The sequence below is a fragment of the Juglans regia genome, chromosome 4, assembly GCF_001411555.2.
Source record: "Juglans regia cultivar Chandler chromosome 4, Walnut 2.0, whole genome shotgun sequence".
NCBI lineage: Eukaryota > Viridiplantae > Streptophyta > Magnoliopsida > Fagales > Juglandaceae > Juglans > Juglans regia.
Genome location: NC_049904.1, coordinates 31,364,333 through 31,385,313, shown reverse-complemented (window position 1 = coordinate 31,385,313; position 20,981 = coordinate 31,364,333). Strand labels below are relative to the sequence as shown.

The 20,981-nt window shown below is 37.1% G+C and overlaps 2 protein-coding genes across 2 annotated transcripts; one reads left to right on the top strand and one right to left on the bottom strand.

The window, feature by feature from the left end:
* The first annotated feature begins 1,292 nt into the window (after window positions 1-1,292).
* On the top strand, window positions 1,293-4,352 carry LOC109008403 (BTB/POZ domain and ankyrin repeat-containing protein NOOT2-like). The gene is made up of 2 exons (XM_018988485.2): window positions 1,293-2,036; window positions 2,905-4,352. Exons 1-2 carry the CDS (start codon window positions 1,572-1,574, stop codon window positions 3,907-3,909), a joined length of 1,470 nt encoding a protein of 489 aa, XP_018844030.1. The 5' UTR covers window positions 1,293-1,571; the 3' UTR covers window positions 3,910-4,352.
* Window positions 4,353-11,506: 7,154 nt separating this feature from the next.
* On the bottom strand, window positions 11,507-17,384 carry LOC108981186 (L-galactono-1,4-lactone dehydrogenase, mitochondrial-like). The gene is made up of 6 exons (XM_018952273.2): window positions 16,628-17,384; window positions 14,965-15,215; window positions 14,164-14,349; window positions 12,851-13,265; window positions 12,364-12,504; window positions 11,507-11,889 (listed from the first exon to the last, which is right to left on the bottom strand). The coding sequence occupies exons 1-6, from the start codon at window positions 17,279-17,281 to the stop codon at window positions 11,731-11,733; spliced, it is 1,806 nt and encodes a 601-aa protein (XP_018807818.2). The 5' UTR covers window positions 17,282-17,384; the 3' UTR covers window positions 11,507-11,730.
* Between the last annotated feature and the right edge of the window lie 3,597 nt (window positions 17,385-20,981).

Sequence of the window (20,981 nt, the reverse complement as noted above, 5' to 3'; positions counted from 1 at the left end):
TATACCCTAAAAGCAGCTAGCTAGCTAGCAGCTGCAAGGAACCTTTCCCAATGTACAAATTAAAATGAAAAAAGAGTTTTAGAATTCTAATAATATTGTAATATTCATGATGTGGCCTAATCATTAATTAGATGGGAGGATTGATCTAATACAAAACGTCTGTAATCTAACTACCATATTCCATGTTCCGTGAACAGAGTTGAAGTCATAGTTCCTTGCAAGACATGATGCACACTGGCCAGAAAGTGCTGGCAGTCGGCAGAGGTGTTTTGCAGATCAGAGAGCAGAAAGGTTACAAAAGTCTCTTGATGATCTCTTTGCATGCCCATTATATTATATATGTAGTATTCAACTTATAAAATTCTCTTAATCATGATGACCCCAGGAAGTTGCGTGCGACTTATGACACATGAATCTGATCTTATAAAATATTATATTTTCCAGGAGATAATGTTTGAACTTTTTTTTCGATCAACACGTTTATCTAGTGCGTAGCTTATTTTTATTTTTTATTTAAAAAAAAAAAAGCATGTCCAGAATCAGATATTGTGTAAACAATTTAAGGCTTGTTTGATAGAGAAATATACGATCTCATCTCATCATTATAATTTTTTTTTTAAATGAGTTCTATTGTTTTCCTTCCTCCCTTATTTGTTCCTTTTGTTTTTTTCCCCCTTTTTAAAATTTATTTTATTTTTGATTTGAAAAAAAAAAAAACAGTAGTAGTTACCTCTAACTCTAATGTCGCCTGAAGAACATGATGATATGCACGAAGTTTATAAAGGTAAAAATTGTTTCTATCAAGGGTTGATCTCCAGAAAAATTCCACAAAGTATGAAGGCTTGACTTTGAGAATAGGGATTGAAGACCATATAGTACTATTAATTTACGTTGGCAGTCAACATTAATACATCTATATATATCTAAAGTACATCCAATTTACCAATAAGTACTATTGATCTGTTTGAACATATAATATACTTTAATTTTAACTATAGTATATATGTTATATATGTTATGCTAAGTAGTAGTACGTACGTACTAAAACATGGACCAACCCAAGAATAATTGAGCATATCAGTTTGTGATCTTCTATTAACCAAAACAGTTCATTTTTCTCCCATCATTTTCTTTCTTTCCTCTTTCTTATTTAATTGACAATAATTATTCCATTTAGATTAGATTTCTTTTTTATTTTTCTTTTCTTTTTGGTTAAATACCTTATAAGCCGCCCAGAATAGCCACCCATATTGATATTGCCCTCTCTCTCTCTCTCTCTCTCTCTAAAAATATCTACCAACACAAAGCTAGCTAGCACCACCACCACCTCACACACACACACACACCACAACACCCCATTTGACACAAAGAATCTTAATAAAAACACAATCAATAGTTCCACCATCAACAAGAAGAGGGAAGTAAATGAACTCAGTCCTCTCCATGATATCTCCTTGCAGTTCTACCACTTCCAAGCTGTAACCCTTCTGTTCCCTCTCTCTCTCTCTCTCTCTCTCTCTCTCTCGGACGAAAAGAGAGATTAACGCAACCCTAAAAAAGCATAAAAAACCATGACCCTCGATGAGTCCCTTAGATCTCTTTCCCTGGACTACCTCTACCTCCTTGTCAACGGCCAAGCCTTCAGCGACGTAACCTTCAGCGTGGAGGGCCGTCTAGTCCACGCTCACCGATGCATCCTGGCCGCGAGGAGTCTCTTCTTTAGGAAATTCTTTTGTGGGCCCGACCCGCCTTCCGGGCTGGACCCCGCTGGGTCCAGAATCAACCCCGCGGCGACACCGGGTTCGAGGTCGGGTGTGATACCGGTGAACTCGGTGGGCTATGAGGTGTTCTTGCTGCTGCTGCAGTTCTTGTACAGTGGCCAAGTCTCTATTGTGCCTCAGAAGCATGAGCCAAGGGCTAATTGTGGGGAGAGAGGATGCTGGCACACGCATTGCACCTCAGCCGTTAATCTTGCTCTTGACACTCTTGCTGCCGCTAGATCTTTTGGTGTTGAACAGCTCGCATTGCTCACTCAGGTTTCTTTCAATTTATACGATGATGCCTTCTCCCTGCATCTTGGTCGGTGTGTTTTGTGGGTTTTGGGAATTTGGGCAATTACTGGGTTTGGTTTTGGGAGGTTGGGTGAGATCCTTTGCGGTTTGTTTTATTCTTGTTGTTGTTCTTTCTTTTTTTAAAGAAAAAAACTCTTTTAGATATCATTTTCTGGAATTCCCTTATCTTCTCGTCATGAAGTAGGTGAGACCCGGTTCTGTTCAATATTCTTCAACTTTCTTTTTTTAAAGTTATCTTCAAACTTCTGTTCAGAAGCAGTTGGGTTTTCTTCCCATGTCAGGAACTGGATTATTCAGTTCATCTTTGAAGCATTTGATCCATTTAACTTTCAATTTTCCAATACGTACAGCTGTCCTTCTTCTTTACCACCTCCATTAACTCTCCTCTAATACTTTCGTTCTCTTCGCTTTCTTCCCTGATATACGTTCAAAAAATCCCTTTTCTTCTGGGAAAAATGTTGATGTTCGTGTGACACAAGGAGCCTATCTATCTTGTTTACATATATACCTTTGCGTTTCTTCAATTGGGTTCCTTCTCTCTCTCGCTATATATAGCTGCGTGCATGATCAGTTTCTAAATTTAGATCAAGATATCAAGTTTTGTCTTCCACAGTAAGCACACCAAATCTTTCCCAGACATTCACTTTCCCCATTTGGGTTAAATTCAAAAAAGAAGCAAACCAAGACAGACTGGCTACTTAAACGTAAAATTAGCACAAAACATCCCATCATTTTTGTTTTTATATAATCTATGCAGAAATATAACAGACATCTTACACCTTTTTATGTAAATATCACTTACCATTAATATCTCTTGGCTTTTGGGCCACAGAAGCAATTGGCAAGCATGGTGGAGAAAGCCTCAATTGAAGATGTAATGAAAGTACTACTAGCTTCAAGAAAGCAAGAAATGCACCAACTCTGGACCACATGTTCCCATCTTGTTGCGAAATCCGGCCTCCCTCCAGAAGTCTTAGCCAAGCACCTCCCGATCGAAGTCGTGGCCAAGATTGAAGAGCTGCGCCTCAAATCCTCTCTGGCTCGCCGCTCTCTCATGCCCCACCACCATCACCACCAGCACCAAGATCTTGGTGCAGCCGCTGATCTCGAAGACCAAAAGATTCGTCGTATGAGAAGGGCACTCGACTCGTCTGATGTGGAACTCGTCAAGCTTATGGTCATGGGTGAAGGACTAAATCTCGACGAGGCATTAGCTTTGCACTACGCTGTAGAAAGTTGCAGCCGAGAAGTTGTGAAAGCCTTGCTTGAGCTCGGTGCAGCCGATGTTAATTACCCAGCAGGACCTGCCGGAAAAACCCCACTTCACATTGCTGCAGAAATGGTGTCGCCGGACATGGTAGCAGTCCTCCTTGACCACCATGCCGACCCGAATGTTCGAACCATCGACGGGGTTTCTCCCCTCGACGTTCTCCGAACCCTAACATCTGATTTCCTCTTCAAAGGAGCTGTACCGGGGCTAACACATATCGAACCCAATAAGCTCAGGCTCTGCCTGGAGCTGGTTCAGTCTGCGGCACTCGTTCTTTCGCGGGAAGAGGGCAATGCAAGTGTTCCTACTTCGACCGCTATATATCCTCCAATGAGCGATGATCATAGCAGCGGTAGCAGCGGAAACAACATGGCGGCGAACCTTAACCTTGATTCGAGGCTTGTTTATCTCAATCTGGGCGCGACGGCTAATTCAGGTCAAATGAGATCAAGATCAATGGATGGAGAGGATGACAGCAGCCACCATAGCCAAAGGAATTCTATGAACAGGCATGGATCGCAAGGTGGCTGTGACCCAACATTGTATCACCACTCTCATGACTTCTAAGCTGAATGAGAAATATTAGTGAGAAACCTGATTATAATATGTCCATGGATAGTGAAAGAGAAGGTCGAAAGTTCATGAAAACTACTGATCATGGAATTTATTGGATTATCTATTTTCCGTTTTAGCTAGTTGTCATGATTCTCTCGATCGCTTTTCTTTTCGTTTCCTTCTCTCTTTGTGTAGGGTGTTATTTTGGTTTCTGTGGGCTTTTCAGTGATCATAATATGAAGTTCAGTTTCATTGGAGATGGAGGATGTGAGACAAGAAGGATCTGAGATTTTGCACCGAGGATGGACGCAGGTCAATCTTTTCACACCCGGCCTGTCAACTCCTTTGTATTTATTTATTTATTTATTTACTGTTATCATTTTGTTTCATGTCCCCCACCCACCTTCCCTTTGCCCCGATTTATATTTCTATAATCTATACACGGGAAAATCTTTGGTTTCTTTTCTTTTGTTAGGGGAGTTTCCTGTTTTTTTTGTTCTTTATATTTTTCCCTAATGAAGGCGAAATTAGCTGTCTCTTCACTTTTTTTTCCCATTCTTTTTAGCACCCACAAGCATTTGGAGAACTTGATTTGCTATAGGTTGGTTGATTATTTTAAGATAAATGTATGGCTATGGACAAATTGATTGGTTGTCTTGCACGAATGCAACATTTGTGTGTAACTATACACGACAGCTTAAACATTTTGGTATTATCTTTTAATTCTTGATTAATCCCACCATGCAATCCTCTTTTTATTTTGTCCCCCTGCCTTTTTGGGCTTCTTTATTTTTTAAATTTTCCAGCAAAAACTTAGTGATTTTTTTTTTTCCATGCATTTTCTCCCTTGACCTGATCTGGGTATATATGTTGCCCAATATATATTTTTGTTGATCTGACCCTTGAGTTTGTTTAGTATTTTCCCGTGTAATTCTTCCCATTTTCTCTCACTGACTTAATTTGGATTCATCAAGCTGTTTTTTGAAAATACTAACCGTGCATGCGCGCATTAAGAGCAGCATCATACATGAACTTTGTTCACTAGATCACCTTGCTTTTCAATCTGAGAACATTTTCCTCATCGTATTTTACAGACAGACGGGATTCAAAACAATAGAAACTAACACAGTGGAATCATTTCAACATGAATTTAAGTTATATTTATTTAGTTCAACATGAATTATATAAGTTTATTGCTTATTGCTTGAATTCAATTAATACTTGTAAATCTCTGGAGCTAGGTAGCTTGCTAGCAACCATATAATTAATGGTCAGAAAAGGTCATATATATAAATGCTACTGAGGCATTGATAAAAAAATTGTGCTCTTATTTTTTTCATAAACACGCGTTTGGGGCTTTAATAAGAAAAGAAGCAAATCCTTTATGCATGTTTTTAATTTACTCCTTTTTTCCTTTTTGAATAACCAGACAACAGAGTTTTTATAATGATAGGCCCCGGGTACTGTACTAGTTCTTCATTTAATTGATTATGCTTGAGTGTCTGCCTGCTTCTGAAAACCCTAAGGATCGGCTTAGGGTTCATTTAATTGATCGGCTTCATAAAGTTTCATGTGGCAGTTACAATAAGAGAATCAGTTCATTATCGTTCCAGTCTTGGGCGGACTATTGATTAAAGCTGGCTAAACTAATTAATAATTATCACCATATTCACACAGCACATGAATGGCTAGCTAGCTATGATCTAGTCGCGCAGCTAAGCTACTAATAATTTAGCTGCTGGATGGGCTTGCTTCCTCTTAATTGCTTATGCTTGGTCAATTGTTGCATTACTGTGGAGTTGAATCTTTATTTATAGACGTTGTAGTTTTAGTTGTCTTTATCAACGTAGGGTGGTGCATAGATACAGTACTACTGGAACGCATCCGTGCTCAGTTTCTGAATATAGTACTCTGAATAGCCCGGAATGCATGCAGAACCTTGGCTTTCCTCATGAAGATTATCAAGTAATTCTATCATGAAATGCTTTCTGAATATATAATTATAGTCCATGGTAATTCATGATCAGGAAGAACCTTTTCATGCAACAGATCATATACGTGCATCACCCTCCGGCTAGCTTTGGTGATGCGTTTATATATATTAGGGCAACTTTATATATATAATATACAATTGAACGTTACTGCGTTTTGCTTGAACGTATACGTACGTTGTTATAATTACAACAAATTAATGGCATTTTGCAATGTTTTTTCTGATGCATTAAGTATGTCGATCGATTTGTGTGACATGTGAATGAGCGCAAGAGGGAATTGTATATAATTATTATGCCGACTTATAATTAAAAATGTGATAAAGTTTGACTTTCTTGTTGCATATATGCTAGGCCAGTACAGAAAAGTTCCCGATCAATTACTGCTGGCTGATCTGTTGAGTACAATAACTACAACAATTACTGCTACGATCGATTGTTCTTGAAGTCATTAATTAAATTAGTTGAGCCATTATGATCAGTAGACGTCTAAGAGATCATGGCTATTTTCTCAGTATATATGGCAAGAAAAGAAATTAATTTAATTAATTTGATGGATCTGCCATCACATATATAATTATTAAGAGATTAATTTTTCCATAAACTTTTAATTGGCATCATCTCCTAATTTTTTATGGACAACAGAAAGGAATTTTCTTGATTTGACATGGTGTTCTCATGATTAGTCTAATTACTAAATATATATATGAAGATTATAATGAATTTTTTTAGTGGTGAAAGTGGAACGTCATGTTGACCCGCGTGATGAGCGCCAGAGGGAGACTAGGATCGGAAGAAGGTTGAACTATATATCGATTCGACTCAACTACTCTTTAATTAGTCACAGTACCGATGATATTTGAGTCTGAAAATAGATTTCCAAACGAGAAGCTCAATCAATCAATATTGTTTGATAATGACGTCTTGGCCCGGCCAACTGATTGATTGATCTACTCAGTAGTAGTAGTAGTAGTACTCCTCCTCTTTGTTTGTATTCTCGACCTCCAAATATATAGATCAGATCAACGTATTCTATGTTGGAGGCTTTACGCGACTATATATATATATATATAGTATTGGGCTCAACCATGTCGATCGACATGCGACCATGAAACGGGGGAAAAGAAAAGAAATTGACGCATGCAGTAATGAAAACCAGACAATTATCGACTCCATTATTATATTTAGGTTGAGTGAGATGGATTTGGCGCCACAAAGCGACGCAAAGTTAATCCCAAAGAAAACGGCTTTTCTTTTTCCCTTGGTGTTCATCATCCATGCACCATCTTCTGGAATTATCTAGCATTCGGATAAACATGAAAAGAACGAAATCAAGGGGCAAGGAAAATAATTATTTGTAACATACATACATATATATATATATGTCATTAATGAAGTGGGCACGTACCATTTCTTTGAGTGGATTGGATGAATTAACCACTCAAGCCTAAGTGCCCATAAATGTGGATACCCAACAAATTGCGTTGCATTGATCTTAAACGATTGGTGGGTTTTCGGTGCCGGACAAAATATTGCATAGGCGGACGAGAACATGAATCATGATATATATTGTTCTGATCGATGCCTATTTAGCTTTTGTGGATGTAAAATATTGCATAGTGAAAAGCCACATGTAAATCCTTCGAATGCAACTGATCTCGATGATCGATAGATAGGGTTGTCAACATAATCAATATCAGTGGTACTACTCGTCCCCACCAAGAAAACTGAATGAATTTTGGTGATTAAAACGTACGATGGAAAACTGAAAAGTAAGTGTCTTCATACCGTCGGCAAACAACCTATGGTGGATTAAGGGAGGCCCCTCCACACCCCATTCAAAACACCATCGAAAGCAGTGATCTCAATGCCAGACAACCGAACATGCAGCAGCTAGTACCCATCCATTTTTTGTGTCAGCATGATTTTTAAGCTTTCCCTGCAAAATCCATCAGCTTTACCAATGATTTCATATGCCAAATTGGACGCATGGATTGCAGAAATAATCAACAAACCGGAAATTGTACACAAAAAGGAGCGGAAATTTCAAGATTTATACATAGGGCCGGGAAGATCAGTTGGAATTGCAGAGCAGAAGAGTCAGGGCTAGCTGAAACTGCAGCCTACAAAAGGTAACGTTTACATTTTTACGTACCTAAAAGAGGGTGGGGGCCGGCCCTCCATATATATGAAGGAAAACACTAGTACTATTGTCGTTCTTTTAGTGTAATTCTGGCATATCAATTGGAATTAAAATTATAAATAAATAAAAATTTTGTTAATGTGTTTGTTCGAATTCAATACGATAAATATTAAGCAAGGTTGCTAACGTTTTCTTTCTCCTAAACAAGACGATTCTTCTCACCTTCATGTTAGATTGTCTCTCTTCCATACAAAAAATGGTAACAAATTTAGCAAATTTAGTTCTCTTAGCATAATTTCTCATCATACTAAATATTCTTTCGGTAATCATCCAATATCGTTTAAATTAGGCTGTGTTTGGTTGTTGAACCAAACTCAATTTATCTCAAATTAATTATTGATAAAATCAATTTGCTATTTTTTCAATTTTTCATAAAAAAAGTTAAACTCATCTCATTGAGACTCACAAAATATTACTATTCACAACACAGCTCAACTCAACATCCAAACTCAACATTAATGTCCATAATTAGGGTTCAACTGGTTCGGACTTTCTCTCGTGCTTGGTTTTCTTGTGTTATTTTCCTTAGAAGCTTTATTGTGAGCGGGAGCATAATTTTGAAGAGTACTCTATGCGTTAACCTTCTGCTAGCAGTTGTTTTTTAGCCAATGTCCCAAGGAATTAAGACAGTCGCGCATGCCATTCTTATGAGAAGAGTTCCGACTGCATTTACATAGTTATCGTAGCAAAATAATGGTACGTACAAGCTGGTTTAGCTAGCTCTTCGTACGTAGTTGGCAATAGAAATTCTTGATTCCTAACATCTTTACTCATGTTTCAATATTCGCTTAAAGAAAACAAAAATATTTATATATACGAACTAGGCGATAAAAATATTCCTAGTCTTTGCGCAATATATATATATATATATATATATATATGCATTTGCTTTCTAAAGATCACACTCTCAATGATGATGTTTCTAATAAATATCCTGCGCATATGAGACTTTCCAAAGATCACATTATATCAATCATGATGTTTCTAACTTGACTATTTACCCTCAATGAGACGACTTCGCTTTAATTACCAAAACATGAATATATATTATAATAATAAGTCTCAACAAATTAAACTATAATATTAATTTATTGTTTATGTGAATTAATTATATATAAAACCTTTTTGCCGAAATAATTGCAATATATAAGTTGGGGACATAATGATTGAGAATGTGATCTTCGGAAAAGATCAAGTCTTGCATGTCCTAAAATAAGTGTCATATTAATACTATAAAACTAAGAAAGGTGGTAAAATAATAAACATTACATATATAATAATAAAAATGTACATCTAATGGCCACCATAAACATGATTTAGTCCTTAGAATTTCTCCCAATCACACAATGCCCTGAGTCCCATATGCTAATGATTTCAGAAACGAAAATTTCATAAATATATATATATATATATATATTTCTCCCCACAAGATCATAAATTAATAAGAAATATAAATAAATCGGATTAATCAATCAATGGGTTATTATGTTTTTAATTTTCCTTGATATGCGTGTGCTACATGAATTTCATATAAATGTTAAAATAATTGACGAAGCTGGCAATGTGGGTAGACAGATGGAATCGTGAGCTGTAGCTCAACTCTCTTAGACCCGTTTTGATGTTGAGCTCAGTTGGCTTTTTTATAAATAATAATGAGTTGAGAACTTGAGATGGTAGAGTAAGTTTTATGAGACCTACTTAAAATGAATTTAGATATTAAGATGAGTTTTAATGATTCTGCATACAACCGTGAAGTACGTAAACGTCGCATAATCACTTTGAAAAAGAGTAGATTCCTGGATTCACTATTAAAAATTTAATTTTTTTCATATAGATCTCAAGTTTTATTAATTTTTTTCAAAACGATTATACGGTGGTCACTCAGTTCACAATGATAAATATATTTTTTCTTTAAGAATTGTATATTTAGATGAGTCTGTATCTTCGAAAGGGGCCTTAATTTTAACATTGTCCCCCGCCCCGGGGCTTTGAAAGCCGCGTTTGGGCCAAAGATTAACTCCTAACGAATCCTACAGAGTAAAGTTAGTAAGCCTTTTGGGTTTTCGAGGCATCAGAGTCTCACCTAATTTTTTATCTGTAGATTTTTACTTGCATGAACTCGGCAGAGATGCTATATAAATTACTTAATTAATTACTATTCTTTTTAATATTAATCTTAGAGGGGTCTAACGACTAAGATAGGTTTGAACACTCAAGGCCCAAATCGGTGCCCCAGAGGCCATTGGATAGCTTGGTCCTCTCGCGGCCAGGCCTAAACGTACAAAGTATCTCAAAGAGTTCTTCTGTACTACAGCCTCTTCTAACTGCACACCACACCAACTGACAAGCAGGTGTCAGGTCATTTTTTTTATTAAAAATATATAAAATGTAGAATAATCAAAATTATATCTCACTTCCAACTATTTCTTCCACACCATTTCTATTTTCTCCTATCTCACTCAATCTCACTGTCGACAACCACCATCTCCCTCAATTTCACTGTAGGCATCCACTGCCATATACGACCTAACTAGCAACTAACTTCTCCCACAACTCAGCAAAACTTTCTTCTTGATCTCAACATGAAATTCATTCAAGATGATTTTGCCTGGAGAATTTGTCGAAAGAACATCAGTCTCACGAGTCTCTCTCAAATCTTGAGTTATTACTTGATCGAAAAGTGAAATAGTCATGCTACTCAGATGAGATTTGGGTTGAGGTGAGAAAAGAATGACATTGCAAAAATGGAGTTTGAAACGTGTAGGGGTAGAGAGCCTTAAACTAGGACTAGAGGCTGAAAGCTTGCAAACAGACGAAAGAATAAGGAGAACACAGTTGGAATGGCGGTGGAAGAGAAAACCATTGAAAAAAAGACGAAAGAACCAAAGGGGAGGGGAGAGAAAAGAGCTGGAAAAAGGATGAGGGAAAGAGAATGTACAGCGTTAGGAGAGGAGTCTCCAAGCCCATTTTTTTTACTCTCTCTTTAAACGGTTGAATAGACTCGGTTGGCCACGTATTGAACCGGTGTGTGGTGTGGGATATCAAACCATTTACTCTTCACATAAAGATTTGGAATTTTTTCTTGTAGGAGTTTTGGGAGGTCAAAGTTCCTTCCGGGTGCCAATGAAAGTATCAAAGAAGAAAGTATATCTATAATGGCAAAACTAGAGCATGGAGAGAAGCAAGCCCCTGCCAAGAAATAGTTCCTTTTCACAGCAGGGAAAGGGCCATACCCCTGAAGGAAAGAGTTCCTTTTGTTGCTCCACAATAGACCTATGCTTTCTATGAATTTAGCCAAGACCATGCGCATTTAACAAAGCAGAACTGGCACCTTTTTATGGTAAATATTTTGTGACCAAATATATGCGCACTTATGTTGGCATATATGTATGTATTTTACTTGGCCAATGCATACTTACTGAAAGTAGTGAAACAAATATATTGGAAAAATCTCACATTTCAGTAGCGACAAATCCTTGCTGAATTTATTGACTCTCACTTATTAATATACAAGCAATACATGGGTGCTAAAAATCCTTGCAGCAGTGGCCAGACAAACAGAGAAAAAATCAGAGGCATTGGAAATTAATTAATAAAAACAAGTTTATAGATGAATAACTAACCAAGAAAGGATGCTTCTCAAATGGTAACTGGTAATGGGAACAGCTTCTCCAGCTTGTTATTAGAAAGGATGCCGTTTGGGTCCAGTTCCCTTCGAGATTTATTGTATGCATCAACAGGGAAACGCTTCCTCAGCCTTGCCTGGAGAGCTGCAAGCTCGTCTTTGTCCTTTGGAACCTGCATTACATGCAGATAAATGAAAAACAAAAGCAAATTCTTGTAATGCAAAGATATTTTGGCAATCCGTTCGCTGAGATTACATCCGTGCAATCCTGTGAATAATCAAATTGATGAGGCACTCGCAGTTATTATGTATATATGCATCATTCTAAGTTGGCGTTTGCTTTTTTTACGAGTATCGATATTATTTTTTAGGGTTATGGTGATAACTCTAGACAAGTTCCCAAACAGATAAGTGACGTATGTAGAGTTTTCAATTTATACATTTTAAAACAAAAACGAGATTTGATTTATTAGAATTTGACTAAGATAGAGGGATTAAAATGAATTTGTGAGTGTGGAAATTTGGAAAGCTAAAAAATCATTTTAAGCCAGAAAAATAATATTCCAAGATATCATGTGGGATGACTTCTGACAATTTGAAATTTATAAAGACACGCATAGAGCAGTTTTTCAAGATTGAATCAGTACCTCAATCTTAGCCCAATGTTCAAAAGCAGAATAACGATCCCACAACTTTGCCTGGGTCAGATGACGGTAGTGGAAGAATTCTTCTGTTATTTCCTTTCTTTGGCGTGCATCCATTGTAGGAAGGTACATGATTATACCAACCTGTTCCACAATAAAAAAAGTACACATGGTTATTTCTCTTTATAAATCATTTCACTACATTCCATTAAACAGGATTATACTAAATAGGTCCCCAAAAATTTTACAACCAATGAGAATGTTTATCTGATATGCAGTAGATTTTGTCAGAAGAAAGAAAAGTAGAGCCCCTATTTGGACATCTTCGTCCATTGGATTTGATTCTAGATCAATTTACAATTACAACCACACCAAGTACACATCTTTACTTCGCAATAGATCTCCCCAACACTTGACAAAATGAAGCCAATATTCAAAAAAAGAAAGAAAAAAAAAAGGGGAAAAAAAGGAAAGATGCAATTGAAGTTACCCATGAGAATATATCATCCTCAGCTGAACTTGAAGCAGGACTCATGGCACTCCTGCTGCAAGCAGACCAGCGCTGCTCTATTGGAGCAGGTGCAGGTATCTCTTCCTTCTCAATGAGCTGCTTCAACTCTTCCATGAATTCAAGGTCTTTCATGCTTGGCTTTGCCAGCGTTCCTGCAGGGAAACATGTCTCAGAAACCCATTGTTGGCCACCACAATCAAAGCCCAATATTTCATCACTCCATCCCACTCTGTATCCCTCTGACTTCTTCCAGAACTCAGCCTCAGCTTGATTGACCTTTATGATGTGGTCTTTGTTGAGAGGATCAAGGGCAAGTAGTTTATCCCTCAACTCTGTAAATGATAGCTCACTCACATCTGGTTCAACGTTGTCCGGAGATTCATCTTTAATATTTCTGCAAGTAATTAATGTAAGCAATTAATTGACTAGATTAATCAGTCAACACAATAGCAAATACAAAACATGTAGATGCAGTAGATATAAATGAGAGCAAAACAATGCAGTACAGTTTTGGTAAAGCACTCTTTCAACAGATGAGCCAACAGAGTGAGATCTAAGCTCATCCAGTTCAGCTTATGATTGGCATTTAATCTGGATGTTCACTCGGATATTAATAAAGCTGAGATTGAACAAGAATGTTATCACATTATTTTTCCTAGAAAAGCAAGCAAAACTAAAAGGGTAATGATACACTCACAACTCTTTTATAACTAATTTACAACTTATTTTAAATCAACCAATGTAATTGTGCCCCTCATTAAAAAAAATTTCAATTTTACATAACTACCCTTCATTTTAAGTAGAGTTGCCTAAAAGTTGTAGACTAATTGTAGGTTTATCATTTTCCAAACTGAAAAAGCAATCTTACTACATCAGTTGTGTATTTTTTTCAAATTGTCATGAATTCTTAAAAACTTATCAACCTTACCAGGTAAGCTATATGAGAAGTTATAAATTGATTTCATTTTAGATTACATCCTAAACCCAAAGAATGATTGGGTGGCAATTCAAGTAAGCAGTTTCTGCCACAATGTTGTGAAGAAAAATCTAAATGCACAGGAAGAGGTAGCAAGTAAGCATTCAACCAAGAATTTTGAACAACTCTGATTTCTTCTTGCAATGCCAGAAAACCTTATCACTCTTCCAACACATCTACTCAACTACTTTCTCTAGGCCATTTATTACAGATAATATAAATCTCAGCAAGCAGAAAAGATCATCTCAAAAGAAAAGGGAGAGGAACTAAAATGTCTTCTTTGTATATATTTTACAATAGAAGAAACCAGCTTTACCTGTATTTCTGTAGGGACTCACTGTAGAGCTCACGAACATGCTGAAGGGCTTCATCGTTAGTATATTTGGGTTTGAACTTTGGGGGACCTTTCCATTTAGAAATAGGATTGCATGTCACGACCACCACAGTGTCGGTATATGGAACGTATAGATATTTCACATGCTTATTATCAGATAGCAATTTCCTGGGAAATTAAGGAATCAAGAATACCAGTTATAGAGTAGAAAATAAATCTTCCACCATTCAATACTTGAATATATATATATATATATATATATTTTATTATAAGTACACTTGAATATATTCTGCAAAGAAGGATGAAGGAGACATATTGTATCTAAACCTCACCACAAGCACCACCTCCAAAGAAGTTTAGTAGCGCAGGACTAACCCCTTGATGAACTTCAAATGATTATTTTACAAGCCATCACAATAATATTATTTTTAACCAATTGATTAGAAGCTTTTTTCCAGTACTAGCTCCAAATAATTTCAACTTCTAATACATCATAGTAAGGCTGTATGCTCATAAGGTCACTTGATCATCACAATTATTAGAAGGTTCTTTTATTAGAAGCTTTTTTTCCAGTACTAGCTCCCAATAATTTTAACTTCTAATACATCATAGTAAGGCTGTATGCTCATAAAGTCATTTGATCATCCCAATTATTAATTCAGTGTCCTACTAGGTTTTTTCAATTATTTAGTTTCCAGTTCGAAGCAATATCCATCAACCATACTGTGCTTATGATTTTCTGAGAACAGAAAAAAATTATGCGATTAAGGGAATGATAATTACTTGTGGTTTTTCTTGATTTCTTTCATGCTTGACACAGTTGTGTGCTCCAAAAGCTCCTGTCTCTCAACACATTGGAGGGTGACTTCAGCTACCACACCAAGGGCCCCAAGACCACAGCGAGCTAAATAAAATAGCTCCGGATTTTTCTCTTTTGAAACCTCTATTGTTCCTTTGGCAGGAGTTACCAGTTTCATGCTGATGACCTGCTCATCAATAGGAGGCAGTCTTGCACCGGTACCATGTGCACCAACCTAAAGATAAATATTTAAAAAAGCTTGAACCAAACTACAACACAGAACATAGATGCATAGATTACACCAGAATGCTTTGCTGACTAAGTAATTTTCAACAAAATACAGTAATCACCAGCCTTTTTATTCTTAGATTCACCTTTTTCCTTATTTAACAATAAGAAATAGCATGTATGATGTAGGCTCTTAGCCACCATTCGACTAAAGAGCCTGAAAAAATTGTTACTGCTCGCAAGTTTCCAATTTTCATAGTTGGAGAATTGGAAAAAGTAGATTCTCAAATGAGGAAAGATTGAACAATATTTCAATGACAAAGAATGTTATCACAGTATGTATCGGCTATAATCCATTGTAAAGTTCAGGATCTATACTTGTAAACAATCGGCACCAGAGCTAGTTATTTATACCACATGTCAACAGCTTATCTTACTGTTAAAGTACATGCTTCTTTGTTCCTTGGAGCACTGGCATTAGTTTAGCCAAATGCCAATACATCTTCAAAATTTGAAGAAATGTAGATGAAATCATCTACATCGGATTAGCCAAATGATAGGAACTTGAGATATGAGCTACAGTAAATGTATATGTTTCTTCATATTTGAAGATCTACTATTCCTCTTCAAATGTAATATTTTATTCAAAACAATTAGTTGGTAAACAATAATTTAAATCAAATTAAATTATTAATTAACATATGGTTAATATAATTACAAAATATGAAAAAAATAAATTAAAAATATTATTATTAAAAAATAATATAATATTATTATTTTGACTAATCCAATGACTAATCTAATGTGAGGTTGGCTATGAAGGTTTTGGATTAATGAAAAATACTTTTTTTTTTTTTTTTTTTATGTTGGGGAATCTCTCCAAGGCAGGGCCCTTTGGACCCACCCTTTCAGAGTAAACTCCGGTCCCTTGCACCATACCCTCGAAAGTTTTCCTACATGAAACTGGTTAAATAACTAGCTTTTCACCAAGAGGTGTGGTCCTAAAGGATTGTTTGCACCTATGAGGTGTTGAACCTTAGATCTTGAAGGGAGCAATACTCCAAGGCCTTCACCACTTGGGTCAACTCCTTAGGATTGAAAATATGTACTTTTCATCAAATTTTGAAAATGATTTTGAGGAAGCCGGTGCCAATTAGCTCTCTTCCTCACTTCCCAGACCGTCCCATATGCTGCAACACAGTCAATGATTCTCACATGAGCGACCATTCGCACATGATTTATGAAGCATCACATCGGTATGCGTTTCCACGGTCGATGACCAAAACACATTCCTATCTTAATATTCCAGCTTTTCTAACAATAATCACATTTCTTTCTTGAAAATTCCATTAGAATTAATGGTCAATTCCCAAAAAAGAAAATAAATAAAGAAAGAAAGACTAGTCGAGGCTAGCCCACCTGCACAATGCCACCGATCTGCTGCTCCCTAATGGAGGCGAAATTCTGCAACGTAAGGCCATAATCTTTGATACCATCCACTAATTGCTGAACCCTTATCCCAGCCTCAACTCTCACCGTCTTCTTCTCCTTGTCCACCTCCAAAACCCTATCCATAAGCGCCAAATTCACCATCCCGGCCCTGGAGAGCCCAATACCGTTGGGAGAAAGGCCAGACCCGACCGGCCGAATGCGGGTTTTCTTCTGATGGGCCTCGTTGACCACGTTCTCCAGCTGCTGGAGGTTCTCTGGCTGGTGGAAGATCCGGGTCTGGACCTCGTGGGTCCCGCTCCAGTTAGAGACAGTGTGAAGGTCATCGGGCAAAGGGGCGTAGCGGAAGATCTGGGCCTTCTTGTGCTTGGCGTTTTCTGAGAAGGGGAAGGAGTAGTAGGTGGCGGCGCCACAGAAGAGGAGCAACGCTCCGTAGCCGAGGTACTTGCGGAGCTCAGCGTCGCTGGCGGTGGTGGTGGAGGTAGAGGTCGTGGAGAATGGGCATGCGAATGTGGGCTTAAGAGGGCGTTCGAGGATGGTTGAACTGGAGGTGGAGGCCGGGGATTTGAGGTGGCGGCGAGGGTGGAGGGAGGGAAGTGAGCGTTGAGTGAGAGCTCTCAGCATTTTGACGAGTATTGACTTGAGCGTTTAGGAGCGATGTTGTAAGCCAGCCGAGCTACCCCTCCAAAACAAAACCAAAGAGACACTGGACGAAGCTCACTCTGTCTATTCACTTGAACATGGTCTCAGCTTCGTTTAAAAATTAAAATCATCTCAACTTATTATTATAATTTTTAATATAAAATATAATAAATATTTTAATTTTTTTAAATTTTAAAAAATAATAATAATAAACAATAATATTTTAACAATATTTTATTATTTTAATTTAACTCAATTCAGTTTAACATCTAAACCCACTTTAGACGAAATTTCACATGTGCTTCATATGTATTTAAAAATGAGTAAGGCTAGATAGTGATGTGTAAGGCCTCGCATTCAAAATTCACTTCAACTCATCTTAATTTATTTTAACTTATTTCATCTTTTTATTATAATTTTTTTAAATTTTCATACAAAATATAATAAATGAATTTAACATTTTCAAATCATAAAATAACTTTCTCAAAATTTCTATACAAAATATAATAAATAATTCAACTTTTATTTTACTATTCATAAACTATCTCAACTTATCTTGAATCCAAACCACTCCTTAGGGTTATTTAATTATTTTTTAAAAAAATTAAAGTTTATTATTAAAAAACTAATTAACTTTTTTATAATGTAAGGCTCATATTTATTTATTATTTCTAAAAAAGAGTGTATAGCATTTACATACTCTATGACTATAAATATCATTTATCTTGAAAGATACGCACCACATAAATAAGGCCTAATTTCAGATTTGAATAATAATATTCTGTCAACTCATCCCACCTCATCTCAATATTTAAACACCACAAACACAAATTCCTTTTAATTTCAAATATCGATCAACTTTTTCATATAATCATTATAACTTTTCCAAACTTTCAAACAAAATATAAAAAATAATTCAACTTTTTCAAATACCAAAATAAAAATAATATAAAAATATTATTTTGACTTTATAATATTTTTCTTCAACTTTTTATCTATTCTTTTCCAAAATTCTATAAAACATATTAATCAATATTTATTTCAATACTATTCACAAACTATTTCACTATTATTCACATATAATCTCGTTTTATCTCAATATAGATTTGTTTTTAGAGTTTTTCGTTCATTTCGTACACTTATTATCACCTTCATTTTAGATCTTAAAATTGGAGTAAAAACTTCAAATTGATGTGACAATGTAGCATGTTATATTGAAAACTTATTTTTATTATTATATTATAAAATTATTTTTATTATAAAATAAATTTAACGTGTTAGATAAAATCATATCAATTTATAAATCTAACATTTCAGATTTCATTGTAACTATAGGAGACACCTCCATGTATTTCTTCTTTGATCTAATAAAATATGAGAGATGATTTTCTTAAAAAAAAAGAAAAAGAAAAAGATAAAAAAGGCACATGAGGCCCAGGACTATCTCTCTCCCTCAGATCTCAGAGAGTTATATATTCGCCATTCGCCAATGCAGGAATTAGAACTTTAAACAGAGGTTCGGATAAGTTGTTGTTAGATTTACATTGCCTAACATGTTTATATACTTACAATAATGCTACGGAGGGCGTACCAAATGATAATTTACTTGAGAGTTCTTTCTTAACGAAAACTTCACTTACCAAAAAGAACAAAGAAAAGTCGAATTGACTATTAAGGTTAATGGCCTTTAACGTTGTGTTTTAACATAGCATCAAAGCCATAGACTTTCAATTTAAACAAACAAACTCATTATCTTAAGACAAAGATGTGATCTTTTACGGAAATCCTAACAGATTCGATCGCCCCACATATACATGATTTATATCACTACGATCATCAGTACTTTTTTACATTATGTGATTGGTCCGTAGTTTCAACCAAACCAAATATAAAGCATGAAACAAAGAAAATTGCTTAAGACAGTCGCCTGCCTCAGGCGCCATGTAAACAACTGCTGAGTTGGCAAAAAAACAAAATGCTGCATTTTATTTTTGCCAACTTTTCGTTTGTCCCGCTACAAGACCCCTTCCCTCTCCTCCATCCCAGATCACTCTGTAAGACTTTTCCTCTCTCTTCAGACCCACGCTGCAAGATGGCAAGACCCTTCCCGTGGTGGGGGCAAGGCGCGACAGGGCTAGGCTGGATGAACTGTGGTGGTGCGGCTGAAGTTGGCTGAGGGCATGCGGTTGGACACTGGTTGAGAGAGGAAGAGAGGGTGATGAGCGAGAGAGTGAGCGGAGAAAAGAAGTAAGCCGAGAGAGGGACTCATCAAGAGGAGTAGTGATGGGCGAGGGTGGCTTGGGGTGTTCGGCGATGATCTCTGTGCAGGTGGTAATGGCCTGGAGGAGCTGACTGTTTGCGGAGGAGTCGTGCAATACAGAAGAGCTGGGCTCTGCTTTCGGGGGTCAAAACAGAGATATTTCGGTGATGTGGTTCTTTGTCGGGTGGGGTGGAGGTGTAGTGGCGCGGGTCATGCACGATGGTGATTGGCTACGGGTGCTATGGGGGTGGCGGTGGTTCACGACTGGGCAGCTTGCGAAAGGAAGAGCTGTGCTCTATTTTGGGTGCAGGAAAATAGAGTATTCCAGGGCGTTGGGGATGAAGACGAGCCGAGGTGCGTCAACAGCCTGGGAAAACAGAGTCATGCTCGCTATGTAGCAGCTGGGTTCTTCAGTGACTGCAGATCTAAAGAGGAACAAGGAACTAGGGGAATGACGATGTGGCAGCAAAAGAAATCGAAAGGAGATAATCACATTAACATCGCACTTAATTTGCTCCCTTTCCCATTCCCAATCTCTGTTTTTGGAACAGCTTCCAAGAGTTTTGAACAAGTAAATTTGATGGAAATGAAAATAAACTGCATATGGATTTGCAAACTGAGGGAAGGAGAGAGGAGATATGCTTGGTTCACTGCAGATTGGTTTGCGAACTGCGGGAGGGAGAGAGGAGATATACTTGGTTTCATTGCAGATTGGTTTGGGAGAGTTGCTCAGATATTGAAATCTTTTCTGCAGTGATTCAGTGAAACAAAATAGTAATAAAACACTACCTTTTTTTTTTTTTTTTTTTAAAATTTTTCACTAACACGCCACGTCAAATGTCGATTGCATGGCGACTCCCACCAACGACTGTACGTAGCAGTTCCATGAAACAAAAGAAGGAAAAAGTCAAAGAAGAAAGGCATGACTATGGATGGGTAGCACCTACAAATAGGAAAGCCCGTGTCCCGCCTCCCGCGCTTGCATGTAGATAGTTTGGACCCCCGAACTCTAGTACCACCCACCCACGATGTCAAAAGGTGGATTGGCATTGATGGTCGTTTTATATTTACGAATTTGTATCTTTTAATATATATAAATATATGAGTGGCGCTTCAGGCCGGAAGGGTGCCAAACATGTTTTCCCACCGGTCAATAGGAACATGTCATGCATGCATTCCATGGGAGAGTGAAATGAAGGTTAATGCTCCGAATCTCATATTATGACTCAATCGAATCACTTCTCTCATTCTCTCATTCTCTCTCCCTCTCCCTCCCCCATCTGCGTTCCTTTCTGCGCTGAGCCCTAGCCCCTGCTTTCTTTCCCTTTCGAGACCCTAGCTGCACGCCACTCCACGCTCGACGGAACCCTAGCCCTCTCCTATTAGAGCCGAGAGCTCGAGCCCGAATCTACGCGACGGAAC